Consider the following 18,962-nt stretch of genomic DNA (forward strand, 5'->3'; position numbering starts at 1 on the left):
AAGTGGAAAGAGTCTGGATGTCAGTGCATTGTTTAGTCAGGCAGGGCTATGGTAGCAGCCCACAGAGGGATGCCCGCCTCAAGTAGGGAGAAGGAAAGAAGATCAACTCTGGCTGGAGCCACAGGCTTCATTTGTACACAGGGTCTAGTCCCTGGTTTGGAAGCTCCCATTCACTTGTGGAGCTGGCTTCAAAACTATGTAGTGTATAAGGAGTCTGTAGACACTACCATGGGGCAGGCAAGCAGAAGATAGAAAGAGAAATATTAAGGTTCCTGAAGTTGAACACTTCACTATGACTGACCTAAAAATTTGGGTCGGAGAAAGAGTGACCTTGAGAGCATTGGATTGTAATCCCAGCTCTTAGCTGTGTGACTTTAGGCAAGTCTCTTAACCTGTCTTAGCCTCCATTACCTTCTGAAAGTAAGGGTCACTGTCTCTGCTTTCCATCTCAGAACTATTGTGAGAATCCAGTATGGAAATGCTTTGTGTAACTATCAAGCAGTGTAGGAATGTGAGGTGACCCTGGGTTCCTGAAAGTAATACCAGTAGAATGTAGTCTTTGGAACATGGTGTTCAGCTGGGAAGGGGATGCTTTCTGTGTACACCCTTTCCTTTGAGAATCAATCTAAATCCAGACAGGCATACCAATAGAAAAAAGGTTGATCACTTCGTTGTTTAGTTGTTTTTCCAGTCCTTCCTGACCCCATGTGGGGTTTTCTTGGCAGGGATTCTGGAGTGGTTTGCCATTTCCTTCTCGAGCTCATTTTACAGATGAGGAAACTGAGGCAAACAGGGTTAGGTGACTTGCCCAGGGTCACACACCTAGCAAGTGGCTGTATTTGAACTAGGGAAGAGGAATCTTCCTGCCTCCAGCCCTGATACTATCCACTGCGCCACCCAGCTGCCCTAGATTGGCCACTACTAGGATTCTTTCTCTCAGAACATTCATAAATTTTTCTACCAGAACAATTCATTTAACTGTTTTACTAAGGTCAATCAATCAATATTTACTATGCCAGTACTGGACTAAGCTGAGGTGTGTAGGAGAAGTGATCTACCTGGGTAGATGGAGTACTTTCCCCAGGGAAATCACAAATCTATTATGTGTTTTTGTTATCTCATTTTTATCTTATTTGATGTCATTCAGAAAGAAACCGTCATGGGACAAGTTGCTAACCTATTACTCTTTTATATTTAATGTTCTGTGGACTATTGTGGATAAAATAGCCACTTTTTGTATTGAATGAAGCAGTTGTGCCATAAAGTCCTGTTCTCTAGGCTCAGAACATGTGAGGAGGGACACTTCCAGGAACAGATGGGACCATGGAGATGATAGGGACTTCATTCTCTTCCCATGTGGCTTTCTGTCTACCACTTGGTCTCCGTATCTTGAGATCTATTCATTCCACTGAATTTGGAGATTTGAGTATTCAATATGGTGACATCTGTTTATAAATTATTGTTCTCATTCATTCATTCAACAAGCATTTATTAAGTGCTTAGGTGCAGGGCACATGAAGACAAAGTCAAAATTGTTCCCGTCATGAAATAGCTTACATCTATTGAGTGGGAGAGAAGGGGAACAACATGTACGTTTATAAGCAAATGCAGAACGTTTACAAAATAAACATTAGGTAATTTTCCAGAGCAGGGGGAGAAGGCTGGATAAAGGCATGGATACCATGCTCAATTTGCTTGGAGGGTTAGCTAATATACTGGATAATAGAGATCCAAAAAGATCTCGAGAGACTAGAGTATTGGATTGAGTTGAATGAGATGAAATTCTGGAGGGGTTTGAAAAAACTCATCTTCACAAGTACCAAGCAAGAAGGGTTAGTTAATCAGCACTTTGTGGTTTATCTGGAAGAGATCTGGGAGGCTTAATAGACTGCAGTTCTCAATGAGTCAGCAATATAATATGGCAGCCAAAAAAGTCTGTGCGTTCTTGGGCTGGGTTGAGAAAGACATAGCTTCCAGCTATCAGGAGGTGATAGTCATTCTTTACTCTGCTCTCACCCCCTCTGGGATTTTGTGTTCAGGTCTGCCACAGTCTCAGAAGGACCTGATAACCTGAGGAGCAACCAGACTTGTAAAAGGGCCTTGGATCCTTATCATGTGAGGATCATTTGCAAGAACTGGAGATACTTACCTGGGAGAAAAGAAGGTTCAGGGGAACATGATGGTCATCCTCAAATATCTGAAGGGCTGCCATGTGGGAGAGGGATTCGCCTTGCTACACGTAATCTCACAGGGCAGAGTAAGCAGTGGAAATTGAAAAGAGGACTAATTTAGGCTTGATGTCTGGAAAAAAACAACCAACCAAAAAATTCCCTGCCTATTAGAGCTATCTGAAATAGGAATGGCTTGTTTTGGGAGGTAGACCACTAGGCTTAGAGTCAGGAAGACTCATTTCCCTGAGTTCAAATCTGGCTTCAGACACTTACTAGCTGTGTGACCCTGGGCAAGTCACTTGACTTGTTTACCTTGGTTTCCTCATCTGTAAAATGAGCCAGAGAAGAAAATGGCAAACCATTCCAGTATCTTTGCCAAGAAAACCCCAGAAGGGGTCATGACGAGTTGGACATGACTGAAGAAGATCAACCAGTTCCCCCTTGTTGAAAGTCTCTAAGCAGAGGTTGGATGATTATTTGTTGGTAGTGTTTTTCAGTAATGATTCCTTTAGAGAATGAGTTGGATTGAAAGAATGCTTGAGGACCCTCCCTGCTCATAAATCTGTGAAGGTATTTTATCTCTCATCTAGGTCAAACCCTTTATTTTCCTGAGACCCAGAGAAACAAAGGCACTTATCTAAGACCACTTCCTCAACAACACCATTCTACAAACATTTTTTTCAGTGCCTGCTCCATGCTAGGCACGGGGTTAGTGTGGAATATTGGATGGAAGGTTGGCCTAGGAGCCAAGAAGACCTGGGTCCTGATCTCATCTCTGCCACATACGGGCTGGTAGTCAACAAGCATTTTTATTAAGAGCCCACTTTTTAGCTAGTCACTGGGCAAGTCGCTTATTTTCTCCTGCTCTAGGCTACTCTCTATAAAAGTGCAGGGGCCAACCTTTGTTAGTAGAGAGATTTCCTCAAAGGGGAGTTCCCATACCAGTGAAATGATAGGTCCAGTCCCTCTTCTTCCCCCTGTACGCAACACTGGATTCAAAGACTAAAACAACTCACCCTCTGCCCACCAAGAGTTTCCATTATACTTTAACGTTATAACATGTTCACAAATAGGTATTTTTGTTGTTGTTCAGTCATTTCAGTTGTGACTGACTCCTCCTGATGCCATTTGGGGTTTTCTTGGCAGATACTAGAGTGGTTTGCCATTTCCTTCTCCAGCTCATTTTACAGATGAGAAAACTGAGACAGTGAAGTGACTTGCCCAGGGTCACACAGCTAGGAAGTGTCTGAGACAAGGTTTGAACTCAGGAAGATGAATCTTCCTTACTCTAGACCAGGCACTTTATCCACTGTACCACCTAGCTGCTCATGAGCATATGCAGATAAGTATAATATAAGGAAAGTTGAGGGTAAATAGGGGCAGGACCAGGGAATGTTTCAGGAGCTTGGGTTGAGCCTTGCAGAAAGGTAAGGGTTTTGAGAACAACTTAGGTTTGATGTCAAAAACAAAGGGAAAAAAACCCAACTTAACTAAAGATTAGAACTATTAAGAAGTGGAATGAACTGTTTCAGGGAGTAATGGGTCTCTCATCCTTGAAGGTCTTCAGGCAAGCTGAATAATGGTCACTTGTTGGGTATGTGTTAGTGGGGGCAGCTAGGTGGTGCAATAGGGCACAGAGCTCCAGGCCTGGAGTCAGGAAGACTCATCTTCCTGAGTTTGAATCTGGCCTCGGACATTGCGGGCCCCTGAGCAAGCGCTTCATCCTGTTTGCCTCAGTTTCCTCATCTGTAAAATGAACTGGAGAAGGAAATAGCAAACCACTCCAGTATCTTTGCCAAGAAAACCTCAAATGAGGTTACAAAGAGGCAGATATAACTGAACAATAACACTGGGAATTTTTCTTGAGTATGTGTTAGAGTGGGTGGCCTTTTTCAACCCTGAAAAATTCTGTGGAAGAGAGCATGTGTTCTAGGTTTCTGCCAGTGCACAAAGGTGACAGGCAGGAGGTGGAGTTTGCCGGTAGTTCATCTTGGCTGGAACACGAGTCTGTGAAGGAGGGAGGGCTGTGAAGTAAGACAGGAATGATGAGTGAGAACCCTATTGTGAAGGGGCTTAACCTATAGGCCAAAGAGTTTATATTTTATCCTGTCAGAAATGGGAAGCTTCTGAAGGTTTGTTCAGTAAGGAAGGAACCTGGTCAGTATTGTGCTTTGGGAAGACAGACTTTTTAGGGGTATATGTACCAGCAAAAGGGCTAGAACTGAATTACCATGAGCTGGGGTCAGCTCCCACCTCTGACACTTAACAGGTGTGACCTTACACATTTGATTCCTCTGAGCTTCAACCTCTTTGTTGCTTAAAAAAGAGGGGTTTGGATAAAAATGTGCATACCCTTTGACCCAGCAATACCGCTTCTAGGGCTGTATCCCAAAGGGATCATAAGAATGGGAAAAGGATCCACATGAACAAAAATAATTTATAGCAGCTCTTTTTGTGGTGACAAAGAATTGGAAATTGAGGCAATGCTCATCAGTTGGGGAGTGGTTGAACAACCAGTGGTATATGAATGTAATGGAATACTATTGTGCTATAAGAAATGATGAACAAGCAAACTTCAGAAAATCCTGGAAAGATATGTGAAGTGAGCAGAACCAGGAGAATATTGTTCACAGAAACAGCCATAGTGTTCTATGACTGACTTTGATAGACTTAGCCCTTTTTTTAAAATTTTGTTTCAATTTTTTTCTCATAGTTTCTCCCTTTTGTTATGATTTTTCTAGGCAACATGACTAATGTGAAAAAGTGCTTAATAGGAATGTATGTGTAGAGCCCATATCAGATTGCATGCTGTCTTGGGAAGGGGGGAGGGGAGAGAAAATTGAAAACTGATGGAAGTGAATGTTGAAAACTAAAAATAAATAAGTTGAAGAAAAAAAAAAGAAGGGTTTGGACCAGATGACTTCCAAGGTTCCTTCCTTACTACTCTGAATTGATTGGTTCTCTGATCTTTGTGGAAGATTGGAGAGGGGAGAGACTGGAGGCAGGCTATGATAGAAGACCAGTTGATGAGGCTCTGAACAAGAGTAGATATAACTGACTGAATGTGGAGTGAGAGAGAGGAAAGAGTTAAGGATGACTTTGAGGGTGTGAACTTGTATGGCCAGGGATGATCCTATGAATACCTTCTGCCTCTGAATCTATGTTTCTGCACTTTATATCACTTCAAGAAATAACAAAGGCCAATTTAGTGCTCCATGGTGATTCTGAGGGAGGTGGACTTACTCCTTGAAGGGGGCAGTGATCAGGAAATCCTTCCTAGAGTAGAAGAAAGGAGAAGAATGAGGAAAAGGAGAAGCAAGTGGGGTTCAGGAGTTCACAGAAGTGACACAGAAGATGAAAGAAAGGGAGTAGCACGGGCAAAAGCTTGGAAGCATATTGGGAGGGGGTGGGGAGAGGTCCAACCCAGCCTTGTTTCTCTATTTACTCATGAAAACATTTCTGTCTTCACTGTAAACACACCTTGAACACACACCTGGCTTGTATACCACACATCCTCATCCTCCCCTCCTCTCACGCAGTGCCTTCTGTTGGACTTACCCAGCTCATAGTTGTTGAACCCGGATGATGGAACCCAAGACATTGTTGGAAGCGAGGAGGCTAGTAATGATAAAAAGACCTCTTTTCTAACTCTGCCTGAACACCACCCTTATTATTCTCAGCATAGTATAATGAATTGATAGTCAAGAGACCACCAGTATTACACTGCTGTGTGATCTTGGTCAAGTCCCTTCTCCTCTCTGGGTCCCAGTTTCCACCTCTATAAAATAGAGAGGATGATACCTACCCAGTCAGCCTCACACAGTGACCCAAGTATCACCCTATCCAGTAACACTTTGGTGGTACAGTTAGGGCCATAACAGCTCAGGAAGGAGATGATTAAGTTGGGAAAGGCTTTCTTCCTAGGGCTTGTGGAACTTGGACAAGTCCTTGAAAGATGGGTAGGCTGAGGGGAGGAGGGTAGTGATCCTTTCAGAGTAGACTCCAGAAGCAAGGTTGTACCTGACTTATAGGGGCCTGGGGCCCAGCTTGACTCCAGCTACTATCTCCCTTCCTAGGTGTCAAGGGTATTTGAAGGCTGTAAATCTGGATTACTTAGGTGGGAAGGAGTTGGAGGGAGTGGGATGGGTGCTAGGGGCACCCAGAGCCTCAAGTCCCAGGTGGGATTGTAGTAGCAATGAGGGTGACTCATAAAGAATGAGTCAAAGCTTCTCCCACCCCTTCCTGCAGGGCTGTTGCAGAACTCAGTGGGGCAGAACTTCAGAAATGAAAAAAGAGAATGAAGAGAGAGCAACAGAGAAAGGAAGTGCAGGCTGGACTGGGTGACTTTTAATGTGACTTCTTCCTCTGAGATTGTAGGATTTTCTGGGATGGGAGGGCAGAGAGATGAAGGAGAGACAGAAACAGCGAGAGACATTGGTACAAAACCTTGAGAGAGACAAGGAGCGATTGAATTAGGCTGCATGCTGCTGAAGCCCTTTCCAAATGATTTTTGAGAGATTTAGAGATTCAGAGATGGGGAGAGGCAGAATGAGATAAAGGAGAACTGTAGAGGAAGAGATAGAGAGAGGCAGAGGTCTGAAGGAGGGTGGAAAGTCAGAGCACGGAGCTGATGCAGCCTGCACGTGGCCAGCTTCCCTTTGGGCTGGGCTGGGCTGGGCCATCAAGTGCCTGCGGAGCTGGGAGGGGTGGGAGGGGTACGGGGGGTGGGAGGGAGGGGAGAAGGTTGGCAGCGTGTCCAGCACCAGGCCCCCAGGGCTGTGGGCTGCGGGCACATCGCCCAGCTCCCTGAACAGGCTGAGCTGCTGCGACTGCAGTCAGCATCAATCACCCTCCCCGCCAGTGGGAGAATGAGTGAACGGGGAGCAAGCGGGGGTGTCTAGAGCTGAGCCTGCTCTGCAGAGGAAGCTCCCCCCGCCCCTGCTCTTGAGAGGGGCAGCCCCCAACCCTGGAAGAGACCTGAGCCAAGAGGTCTTTCCCCTCCTCTCCCAGGATGGGAATGGCCCAGCCCCAGGTAGGAATGATGGCCTAACTGGGGAGGTAACTTGCTATGAATAAGCAAATGGGATCCTGGTGGGCCTGCAGACCTCTGGAGAGAGCATGGTGGGGAGGTTGGAGTTTGCAGACTGTGGGGAAGGGGGGTAGAATTTTGCCCAATTTTTTTCTGCCCTTTTCTGTCTCTTTTCTGTCTCCTAATCCCCTTGTCTATTTCCTGGGTGCTTTGGGTTAGAGTTGTTGGAGGTGGGAAGAATTGGACAGGGTCCTTACTCCACTAATGGAGACTGGGATCTGGAATGACGCCTGGCTGGGTGCTGGGCTCCCGAGGTCTTGTCCTTTCTGACGTTTTCCTTCATGGTAAAGGTCCAGAAACTCAAGAGTAATCTGGCTAAGTCCTGAGAGTTTTATTTGTGTGAGTCTGCAGACCTAAGCCCTCTTAGAGTCCTTTCCCTTTTCATCTTCCCCTTCTTTCTTTGGGTTTGGGGCCTTTTCAATCCCCCTCCTTCCTTCCTTCTCTCTTACTTTGGTTTCTAGATTATGACTCTGTCCTGACCACCCTGGGGCTTGCCTTGGTTCCCCTCTGGCTGGGCATTGGTCCTGGTACTTGGTGGTGGGGGAGGTGGTGTGGTTAGGGACCCCACATAGGGTGTCAGGGAGCACAGAATGAGGAGGACTAATGGAGTCCCTCAGGTAGTACAGATTTAGACCATCGATATGATTGTGGAAAAAATATTGGAGTTGGAATTGGTAGCCTAGGATTTCAGTTCTAGTTCTGGTGGAGTTGGGTGAAATAATCATTATGCTCTGGCATGCTGTAAATTTGCCATTTGGGCTTTGCCAGTCAGTCAGGCTTCTCTTAACCAGTCTGTTTTTCTTGCAAAGACCTCAGACTCTGCCCTCAGCACTCTCCCACCATATGGCATCTTTGGGTTCAATCTTAGGTTTGCTCTGTTGAGCTTCTCTCTCTCTCTCTCTCTCTCTCTCTCTCTTCCTCTCTCTTCCCCTTCCTCCCCCCCACCTCTCTCTCCTCACCCCCTCTCCTTCTCTGTCTCTCCCCCTCGCTAAAAGAAGAAGGTCTCTGGGATAGGCAAATTTTCCTACAGCCTCCTGGATTTCAGGTTGGATTGAACCAGCTTCACATCCCTCCTAGAGTGTGTCCCCTGCAAAGTGTCAGTGGTAGGGGCCTAAAGAAGCCAAGGGTATCCCCCAGAGGAGGTCAGTGGGAGAGCTCAGTGTCCTTAGTCCTGAGCCAGAGATAACAGAGGAGGCTGTGTGCCCATGGCCAGATGGAGCCTGAACTAGAGCCAGTGTGTGCCAACCTCCTCCCCATGGGTACTGTGGGCCCCGGGAATAGATGGGTGCTACACGGTGCCCAGGCCCAGTCCTGAGCCCTTTTGCCTGGCAGACTTGAGTCTACCAGACGCTGAAGTATCATCCCGGGTATTCATAGAACTAGTTATATTTTTTTTTCCAAGTTTCCCATTCAGTGTCTCCAGACACCCCTGGGAGACAGGAAGTGTGAGAATGATTGTCCCCATTTTACAGAAGAAGAAATCAAGGCCTGCAGAAATGCTCCATTTACACAGTGAGGTAACAGTCAAGCTTTGGGACTAGAACCCAGGACTCCAGACTCCCAGCCTAGTCTTCTTTCCATGTGTCAAGACTCAAGTAATAATAGTAAGCCATATTTCTATAGAGTTCTAACGTTTACAAAAATCTTTCCTCCCAAATGAAGGAACAGAGGTTCTGAGGGCTAGTGATCCATGCAGTGTTGTGTATAGAAGGCTGGACCTGAGTATGAATTCTGTCTCAGACACTAATTGTGTGACCCTGAGCAAATCATCTTACTTTTGAATCTTAGTTTCCTTATTTGTAAAATGAGGATAATATTAATAGTACCTATATCACAGGATTATTATGAGGCTCAAATAAGGTAATTTATAAATCTTGAAGAGCTATATAAATGTGACTTATTGTTATTAATTACTTGATAGAGATATAAGAGGGTGAGGTTGGCAGTGTTAAATACAGTTCGTATGATGGTCACTCTTGTGATTCATGTGAGATGGATGAGCAGCAGGTATGTGTTTGACCCTCAGCTCTGCTACTTTCTATTCCCCAGGTGACCTTGAGCAACTTACTTCTCTCTGGGTCTTAGGAAATTTATGAAATGAGGATAGGTAGATGATGATTTCTAAGGTCCTCTTGAGTTCTAAATTCTCTGACCAAATGTAGCTGCATAGTCTCCAGAACCGTGTTTGGGAACTTGGTGTTTCACCAAACCCTAGTACGTAACAAATGCCTGCTGGGTATCTGGTTTGCTACTCTGTACTGACCTGAGGGGTTAGCATGTGAGCTAACATTTCTGCCTGACTTAAAACAATGAGTAGCATATATCATCCCTGTCCCCTCCTCGTTGATAAAACGGACCATTTGCAGGGGGGTGGGGAGAGAGCATCCCTCTTCGATCAATATGCATTTGTAAATGTGCTCCAAGAAGTTAGGAGATTATGTATATATCTATACACTCAAGTAGAAAGCTCTTTACAAACCTTCAAGTGCTATCTATATAAATGTTAGCTATAATTAGCTAACATTTCAGGCTATAAAGATAAAAATGAAATCATCCCTATTCTCTTAACACATTCTGTCAGGGATAACAACATGTCCTCTTGTGTGTGTATAAGAATTTACACAATAAACACATATAAAAATTAAATTTAATTTAAAAAACAAAATAAAATAGGGAGGGAGGGGAATCAAGGAATCATTTCCTATAGAAAATGAAGCTTGAGTTGGGACCTGAAGGAAGGAAGAAGGGGATTCTATGAGTTGGAGGTAGAGGAAATACATTTTAGGGATGGGAGCGGTCAGTGCAAAAAACATGGAAATGGGGGGAGATGGGGTGCTGTGGATGAAGAAGAGGAAGAAAGCCTATTTGGCCTTCTTTGGTTGGAGGCCTATTGTGAAGGGTTTAAAGACAGAGGAACTTTGTTTTATCCAGGAGGCAGTAGGGAGCCAGAGCAGTTTATTGAGTAGGGGAGTAATCTGGTCTGACATGCACTTCAAGTAAACCACTTTGTCAACTGTGGAGGGGATGGATTGGAGTAGAGAGAGACTTAAGGAAGTGTCGAACAAGAGAAGGCCATTATCATAGTAAGTAACAGATAAGGCTGAAAAATGGAGACTTGGGAGGATGCTGATATCTTCAGCAGAAATGGGGGGGAGGGAGTTCAGAAGAAGTATGAGTTTGGGGGAAAGATATTAAGTTCTGTTTGCTTTCCATCTCAGCAGATGAGGCCTGAGAGGAGGCAGCCCTTGTCATGTGTATTACAATATCTGCTTCTCCTGCTTGTGGATCTAGACAAAAGAGCACAGAATTTAGAATCAGAGGGAGAAATGGCTTGTCCAGAGTTACCAGTGAATTCTTGGAGGAGGCAAGCTTGAACGCTGGTGTGCTGGCTTTAAGTCCAGAGCTCTCTCCCTCAGCCTCTGCTACTTCTCTGTGCCACACCACATGGTCAATGCAGTATCTTGTCATGAGAACAGTGACCTTGGAGTTTGGAGATCTGGCTTTCTGTCTCAGTTTAGTTGTTCTCTAGATGTCCCACTCTGAGCGAATCTTTTCTTCTACCTGGGCTACAGTTTCTTCATCTTAAAAAAAGAATAATGGTGGTACCATCTAACATCACAGAGCTGTCAAGGGGAGCCAGTAAGATTACATATATAAAGCACAATAAAAATGAGAAGCATTATTTTTTAAATAAATAGTTATTAGTATCTCTTTTTTTTTTTACATCACCCACATTTCCCAATATATACCACCTCTTTGTCTCAGACAGGTATCCCTTAAAACAAAGAATACAAATGGGGGCAGAGGAACAAAACAGTTCGTACAATTAACCCATGCACTGAAAAACACGGATGTTGTCTGTTCCACATCATGGTTCTCTGCTGCCCCATCCCCCTGCCAGGGAGAGAAAGAGAGGCCTCTTCTTCTCTTCTTTGGAGCCACTCTTACTCATTATAATTTCACAACATTGGGCTTCAATTGTGCCTTTGTTGTGTTTTTCATGTATCTTGTAGTCATTGTGTCCATTTTTGTCCTAGTTCTGCTTACTTCACTCTGCATCAGTTCTTACAAGTCTTCCTGTGTTCCTCCATAACTACCATTTCTCAGAGCACCATAATATGCCATTACATCCATATACCACAATTGGTTTGCCTAGTTTCTGGTTTGTTTTTTCTTTTCTAGTTCTTTGCTATTACAGAGCATGCTTTTATAAGTATTTTGGTAAATATGGGACCTTTTTTTAAATCTTTTTTCTCACTGAGGCATATGTCTAGCAGTGGAATATCTGGATTAAAGAGTGTGGATGTTTTAATCATATTCTGAGAATATTTCCAAATTGTTTCCTCAGTGGTTAGATCAATTCAAAACTCTACCAAGTGCCCATTAGCAGGCCTTCCATGGCCTGACCAACACTGACTACTCTCCTCTTTTGTCATCTTGGCCAATTTTCTGCTGTTTCGGGGAAATTTCAGACTTGTTTTGATTTGAAATGTGGATCCTTATCCTCTGTACTGATCACCTACTTTCTGCAGGGGCAGCTAAGTGAAGCAGTGGATAGAGCACCTCAGACACTTACTGTGTGACCTTGAGCAAGTCACTTAACCATATCTGCCTCAGTTTTCTCATTTGTAAAGTGAGTGGAGAAGGAAATGGCAAACCGCTCCAGTATATTTGCCAAGAAAACCCCAAATGGGGCCACAAAGGGTCAGACACTACTGAAAAACAACTGAACAACAAGAATTTTCTGCAGGGCTTGGTGGTGGGTATAAGTAGAAGAGGCAAAGGTAAAGAATATCTGATCCTTATCTTCAGGGAGCTTACAGTCTGGAACATATTTCTTTAATTGAGGCCACTTTTGTGCCATAAACTGGAGTAGAGAGACTGTGGGGTTATTCAGGGCATCGAGGTTGTTTTTGTGAACAGAATACAAACCCCTGTTTGAGGACAGGGATTGAAGTTTATTGTATTTTTGGTGGTTAGAACATAGCAGTAGCTTAATAAATGCCTGTTGAATAAATATGTATGAATTTTTCCCATCTTATCTAGAGTGGAACTTGGACAGGTACAGGAGATTGAGTAGCCTGCGTCTGGGAATTATTAGTTTATTTATATATTATTAAATCTTTACAGGATAAATTTGATGGTTTCCTCAGCTCCCTGCTAATCTGGTTCTCTCTGCTCACAGTGAAGTATAAAGAAATGATCGCAAGTTAGCCTAGCAAGTTCTAGGTTTCAAACTTGACTTTACTGAAGATTCTAATCTAGGTCATGGGGTTGTTGACCAAGAGTTCCACACTGTATGCTTAATTGGGGGTTCCTGGTCATAAGATAATGAATGAAAGGTTGACTTCCATCCAGTTGAACCACCATTTCATAATCACTTATGTGCCATTCTAAAGGTTGTGTAGTTGTGATTAATGTGCAATTTAGGGCATATGTGTGTGGATGGGGCAGGGAAGTGTGGTCATATCAGAAAACTTGTCCATCTTTCATTGAACAGGAGGGTATCCCATAGCAAGATGGTGGAAAATGCTGTTGTGTCAGTACATGTGCCCAGCTGCAAGCCCTAGGAGAAGTGAGGGTCAAAGGGAAGTGTGAGAGAGGCAGTTCTGTCCCTATGGAAAACAGGCCAGCTGCACAATGAGCCTGAAACCAGACTTTAGTGTGAAGGCTTTTTGGATGAGGTTGAGAGATGGGCCTTTTATTTGGACTGGTGGGTGCAAACTTAGAACTTGGGGAATCCAGAGATGAATAGAGGGGGCCAAATTATAGAGCTGCTATCCAGAGGTGGGGAACCTGTGGCCTTAAGGCCATATGTGACCCTCCAGGTCCTCAAGTGCATGCCTTTGACTGAATCCAAACTTCACAGAACAAATCCCCTTAATAAAAGGATTTGTTCTGTAAAACTTGGACTCTGTCAAAATGTTGCACCCAAGGGCCTAGAAGGCCACAGGTTCCCCTCCCCTGTTACCCTTACCTTTTTTGCTGCAGTGGAGAAGGAACTAGATTCTTAGAGTGTCACTTAGGGTCTGTGAGAGTCAGCAGATAGGACCAAATAGGACTGCTGGGTAAATATGTCACTTTATCTAATATTATTATGCCCTTTTTCCAGTATCACTGCCACCCCTCTCTGATCCCCCATAGGCACAGAGCTGTTACTAGCAACTGTATCAAATTCAGTTGCTTGCGGTCACGGGGCAGACTTTGAGAAAACTGAGGACTGGTCTGTGTATCAAAACTACCTCTTGCACTTATAGGGTGTAGCCACTCCCAGGCATTGATGGCCTATCTATTCCCTGGAGAGTTAAGTTAACCCCATGTGTTGCATAGCTGGGAAAGGACCATGAAAATGGGGAAAGGTGAGCCTTGGGCCCTGGGATAGGAGTGCTGTGGCTCTGGGGTGGTGGCCAGGGCCTGGGTAAAGAAGGGAGATGGTTGTGCTGTCATGGCCTTCTAATGTGGGGCCTGTGGAGGACTGTGAGGTTATAGGTTGTCTGCTATGGATGTGACCCATCAGTTGTTAATAACAAGAAACCCAAATCCTACTTTTTGCCAGAGGCCTTTCCTAGTCCCTGATGCTAGTGGCTTCCTCTTGAGAGTACCTTCATTAAGTCTCTGTATATCTTGTATGTATCTGATTATTTACATGTCATGTCTCCCATTAAAATGTAAGCTCCTTGAGGGTAGGGACAGTACAGTGTTTTTCCCTTTCATTGTATCCTTAGTGCTTGGCTAAGTTATAAATGCTCAAGAAATCCTTGTTGGCTGACTGACTGAAGGAATACCTGTGCTGTGAGGCCCTCTAAAGTTTGGTCCCCTGGGGTCAAGGAATAATAGTTGCTGACTTTTTACATAGCTGCTTCATAAAGAAATTTTTATTCTCCAGTTAAAGAGAGAATATTGAGACCCAGAGGGGAAAATAACTTGGCCAAGGTCACTCAGTAAGTCAGTGGCAGAGCTGGGAGTGGTAGAAGCCAGGTCCTCTGACTCTCAGTGCGGGGCTTCTTATTCTTCACCAAAAAGGGGTTGCCCCCTATGGGAGAGCCTGTCACCACAAACTAGAAAAGCATCCTGTCCCAGAGGCCTTTGGCTAGGGGTCTGGCTGGTAGGGCTGAGGGGTCTGTCCTCTGCTAACCTGTTTCTGTGTCTTTCTCTTCCCTTGGTCTTTTCTGTCCCTCGCTGTGACTCTCCATCTGCCTCCATCTGTCTCTTTCCCTCCCTCCATCTGTGACTCTTGCCCCTCCCACCCCTCTAACACCATCATTCCCATGCCTCTTGCTCCCATCTTGCACCCTCATTTATGCCTGCCCAGGCTCACTGGTCACCATGACAATGGAGACAGGCCCTGATGCGGAGGTGAAGAAAGCACAGGAAGACCCTCCACCCCAACCCCCACAGCAGCTTGAAGCCTCTGCCTCTCAGGCCCCTGCCACTGCAGCCTTCACAGGCCCTGCTGGCCATCCTGAGGCTAACTCCAACGAGAAGCAGGGCACCCAGCCTGATTCCAGGCACACGGAGCAGGTGAGTGTCCAGAGTTGCCAAAGGGACCTCACTGTGGACCTGGGGCTGGCCACAAGTCCTTCTTCCAAACCCCATGGTAAGCAGGGATGCTGAGAATACAATTTTCCTGCTCTATGTACCAATGGGGTACCAGTTCTCCTAAAACCTGCCTGCTCTGGCTTAATGAACTATTCACTGGAAACAATTCAAATCAGTCTAATTCAATGAAAATAAACCAAATTCCTAGAAGATCAGAGCTGACGGGGACCTTAGAGATCATCATTTTTCCAAATAAGGAAACTGAGACCCAGAGAGTGGAAGGGACTGTGTGATCCAAGGTCACAAAGGGAGTTGTTGATGAGACTGAGACTAATAATAATACCTGATTTATATAAAATTTTAAAGTTTTCTAAAGCACTTTACATGCATTTCCATTTATACCTCACCACAACCTTGTGAGGTTGATACCACAGACATTATTATCCCTATTTACAAATGAGGAAACTGAGCCTCAGAGAAGTTAAATTACTTGCCCACACACACAGCTAGTGTGAGAGTACACCCAGGTGCACTGATTGCTAGTTCAGAACTCTTTAAAAGAAACATGTCAACTTGACGGAGCCTTAGAGCTCTGATTTGTATTAGGTCCATATTTTACAAAAGAAGAAGCTGAGGTTCAGAGAAGGAAAGATCATAGAGACAGAGAGTCTGGGTTTCCTTTCTCCAAGGCCATTTTCTTTTCTTGTACACCCAGAAGACATTCTGCCCAGTTCAGTTCTTTGGGTCCATATAGTCTCCAATCTGATTTCACCAAAGGCGAGACAGAAGGAGAACGCATGGGTCTCTGTCCTTCAAGTGCTCACGTTTGCTTAAGGAGTGGGGATCCAAAAGCTTTTAGAAAAATAGTTTAATAACTGTGTCTCAGTATAATTGGTTTCCTTTGTAATCTTAGGTGTTTCATTTTATATATTTATAAACATTATTCCAACAAGGAGTTCAGAAGCCTCAGCAGAATGTCAAAGGATCCATGTTAGCAATGAAGGTTGAGGATTCCTGGGCTAAGGAGACAAAACGGGCATTAGAGGCATTTGAAATCACATAGTGAGTCAGTTGAGACCTTAGCCCACACTCTGCGTACCTGCCACCTGGTACAAAAGCTTGTCAGGCTTTGACCCAAAAGATCCCAAAGTATGGGCTTCCGACCTCAGGGGTGAACATAGAATGTACCATTAGCACATGTTTTAGTTCTGGATGTTTTCCTTTATTAAAACTGTAACTCATAGAAGAATCCCTAAATTTTAGACTGAAATCTCTGAGTAGGAAAAAGTCTCTAAGAGCAGGAATGCCTTTCGGAGAATTCCTGAGAAGTAGTCATGCATCCTGGGCTTGAAGATGTTCTGTGATGAGAGAGTTCACTTTCTCCCAAGATTACCTAAACCTGTCATTAGACAGCTAAGGTTTGGAACATTCTTCCTTAGGCTGAACTGATCCAAATCCTTTGGAGCTGCTCTCTTCTCCCCTAATACTTTTAGTTCTGCCTTCTGAGGCTAAGCAGGACAAGTCTAGAGAGATGTAATAACACAAACAGGTAGGAATGTGGAAGAGGAATCAGGTGTGTTCAGTTTAGCTCCAGAGGCAGAGTTAGAAGCAAAGTGGGAGAGTTCTGGGCCCACATTTTTAGCCCCATACAAGGAAGAACTTGACAAATGTCAGAGATGTCCAGCAATGGGGCAGGCTACCTCAAGAGATGCTGAGAATCTGAACTTCAAAAGGTGATTCAAGACCACTAGTGGCAGAGAGCTGTAGAAGGGTTGCTCTGGGTCCCAGAGGGTTATTGCCCAGGACCAATCTAGATGTCCTCTTCCTATTCAAAGATCCTATGAGTCTGATTTTGTGAGTTTTTCAGCCTTTTCCCTTCAGATATGTAATTGCTCAAATCCATCCTGTTGACTCATTACCTACAGTGCTCTGGGTTTGAGTGGAGAGAGAGATGAGCAAAACAGCCCCTGCTGTCCTGGAGTTCACAGCCTAATGGGAAGTCTGGCTCCCTCTTTGCCGGGTCTCTGTTTGCCAAGCACTCCCATTTTTGCAGTTCTGGGAGGGAGATTGAGCTAGAATTATTATCACCATTTTACAAAGATAGAAACAGAAGCCTGGGAGGGTCTCTTCATGGATTCATGGATCATCAGTGGAGTCAGGAATAGACTCTAGGACCCCTGGCTCCCAGTCCATGGATTATCTCCTTGTCCATCAGTTAATCAAAGGACATTTATCGAGCATATACAATGTTCTTGGTGTTGTGCTAAGGTGCTGGTAATACAAAGACAAAAATGGAACAATTCCTGCCCTCTGCTAGCTTACTTTTCTCTCAGAGAGATAGTAAAGCCTCTTTCCCCAAAGGTCACAGGAAGCTAGGATAACAAGTCCTTTATGTTGCTACTGATCTGCAGGGCCTCGACATGGAGGAAAAGGATTATGTTGAGACCGATGGCCTCTCTGACCGAACAACACCCAGCAAGACCCAGAAGTCTCCCCAGAAGATTGCCAAGAAATTCAAGAGTGCCATTTGCCATGTGACTCTGCTGGATGCCTCAGAATATGAGTGTGAGGTGGAGGTAGGCTGGGCCTGGACACTTGGGAGGGAAAAATCAGTCCCAGTCACTCTGGTGATTCAGTATCAGATCTGGAAGGGATCTTAGAGATCATCTCATCCAACCTCTTCATTGTAGGGATGGGGACACTGAAAGCCAGAGAGGGGAAGGGAAGGGAATTAGCATTTCCTAAGCCCTTCCTATGTGCCAGGCACTGCACCAAGCACTTTACAAATTTCTTCTTGATGGCTGATTGTCACAACAACCCTAGGAGGTAGGTGTTACTATTCATCTCCATTTTATAGTTTGAGGAAACTGAGGCAGGCAGAGGTTAAGTGACTTGCCCAGGGTCACATTGCTAGTAAGGATCTGAAGCTGGATTTGAACTCAGGTTTTCCTGACTCCAGACCTAGCACTTTATCCATTGTGCCATCTAGAGGAGAGTGAGTCCATTTTCCTCTTTTCCTGTCTGTTCCAAAGAAAGGTAGAGCTTTGCCCTTTCCAGAGCTATGTGGGCTGCTAATTGGATGAACCCCCGAGGGGCTTTGTGGGGCAGCTCAGAATATTGGGGGGAGCCTGGAGACTGGACCAAGGGTTGGGTAAAGGTCATGAGAAGGAGGCCCCTCTGGTGCTACTGTTTGTTCTGAGGGCCACTCAGGATTTGGGACTGAAGTGGAAGATGGTGACTACTCTTTCTCATACTGTGGGCAGGGTGTGCAATGTCGTCATACTGCTCACCGCTATGGCACCGACTTGAGCTGGTTGGCAATAGCCCATGCCCAGGGGACTCTGGAAATAGCTGCCCCCACCCACCACCTGGGTGCCCTACTTTGCTGACTCCTTTACGTTGTTTGTGTCTATTCACAGAAACATGGTCGAGGGCAGGTCCTTTTTGACATGGTCTGTGAGCACCTCAACCTACTGGAAAAGGACTACTTTGGGCTGACCTTCTGTGACCCGGACAGCCAGAAGGTACTGCAATTAAGGACCAGACCTAGGGAGCTTCCTGATTACTTGAGGTCTCTCTGTCCTCTCCCTCCTCTAGCTACCAGCCCCTCCCTGACTGTCTTCCTTTGTCCTTCATTTCCATTCCCCAAATACTTCATTCATTCACTCACTTAGCAAACATATCTGGAGTGCCTACTATATGTAAGACCCTGTGTTTTGCTCTAGTCTTGGACTGGGAAGAAAGGATAGATGAAACAGACCTATTCTCTGACTTCACTGGGAAGGGGGGATGGGGGGAGGCATCGACTACTGGAGGGAGATAAGGCAGACAAAGAAATCTATTATGCACAATAAGGCATGATAAAGGAGGCCTAAGGAGCTCTGGAGCTAAAAAGAGGGGAGATCACTTTCAGCTAGGAGGGCCTCCGAAAAGGGCTAAAGAAGGGGTAGTCATTTGATAGTAGGGAGGAACAGGGCTTTTAGCCACTGGAGCCAAGCTTTCTGAGATTGGGTAAGGGCAGATGCTTTCTGCAGTTGAAATGTTGTTCAATTGTGAAGGGTGGGGCACGGGAGGAGGAGGAGAGGGAGATAAGTAAGTTTCAGGCTTCCACTATGAACAACATTCCTAATGATCCAGGCCTTCCTCTCCTCCTTCAGCTTCCT

The 18,962-nt window shown here is 45.0% G+C and overlaps 1 protein-coding gene across 20 annotated transcripts in view; it reads left to right on the forward strand.

The window, feature by feature from the left end:
- The window catches only part of EPB41L1 (erythrocyte membrane protein band 4.1 like 1), a 99,964-nt gene that overhangs the window by 32,136 nt on the left and 48,866 nt on the right, over positions 1–18,962 (forward strand). For 5 of the 20 annotated variants that reach the window (XM_072631396.1, XM_072631394.1, XM_072631407.1 and 2 more), the window contains exons 2-4: positions 14,573–14,781; positions 17,211–17,375; positions 18,219–18,323. In XM_072631396.1, the coding sequence (XP_072487497.1) occupies positions 14,587–14,781; positions 17,211–17,375; positions 18,219–18,323 (465 nt within the window). In that variant the 5' untranslated portion in view covers positions 14,573–14,586. Of the gene's footprint in view, positions 1–6,945; positions 7,204–8,754; positions 8,865–14,572; positions 14,782–17,210; positions 17,376–18,218; positions 18,324–18,962 lie in introns of those variants that run through there. The other 15 variants (XM_072631390.1, XM_072631392.1, XM_072631391.1 and 12 more) reach the window with 8 other exon arrangements.

The sequence above is a fragment of the Notamacropus eugenii genome, chromosome 1 (genome assembly GCF_028372415.1).
Source record: "Notamacropus eugenii isolate mMacEug1 chromosome 1, mMacEug1.pri_v2, whole genome shotgun sequence".
Classification (NCBI taxonomy): Eukaryota; Metazoa; Chordata; class Mammalia; order Diprotodontia; family Macropodidae; genus Notamacropus; species Notamacropus eugenii.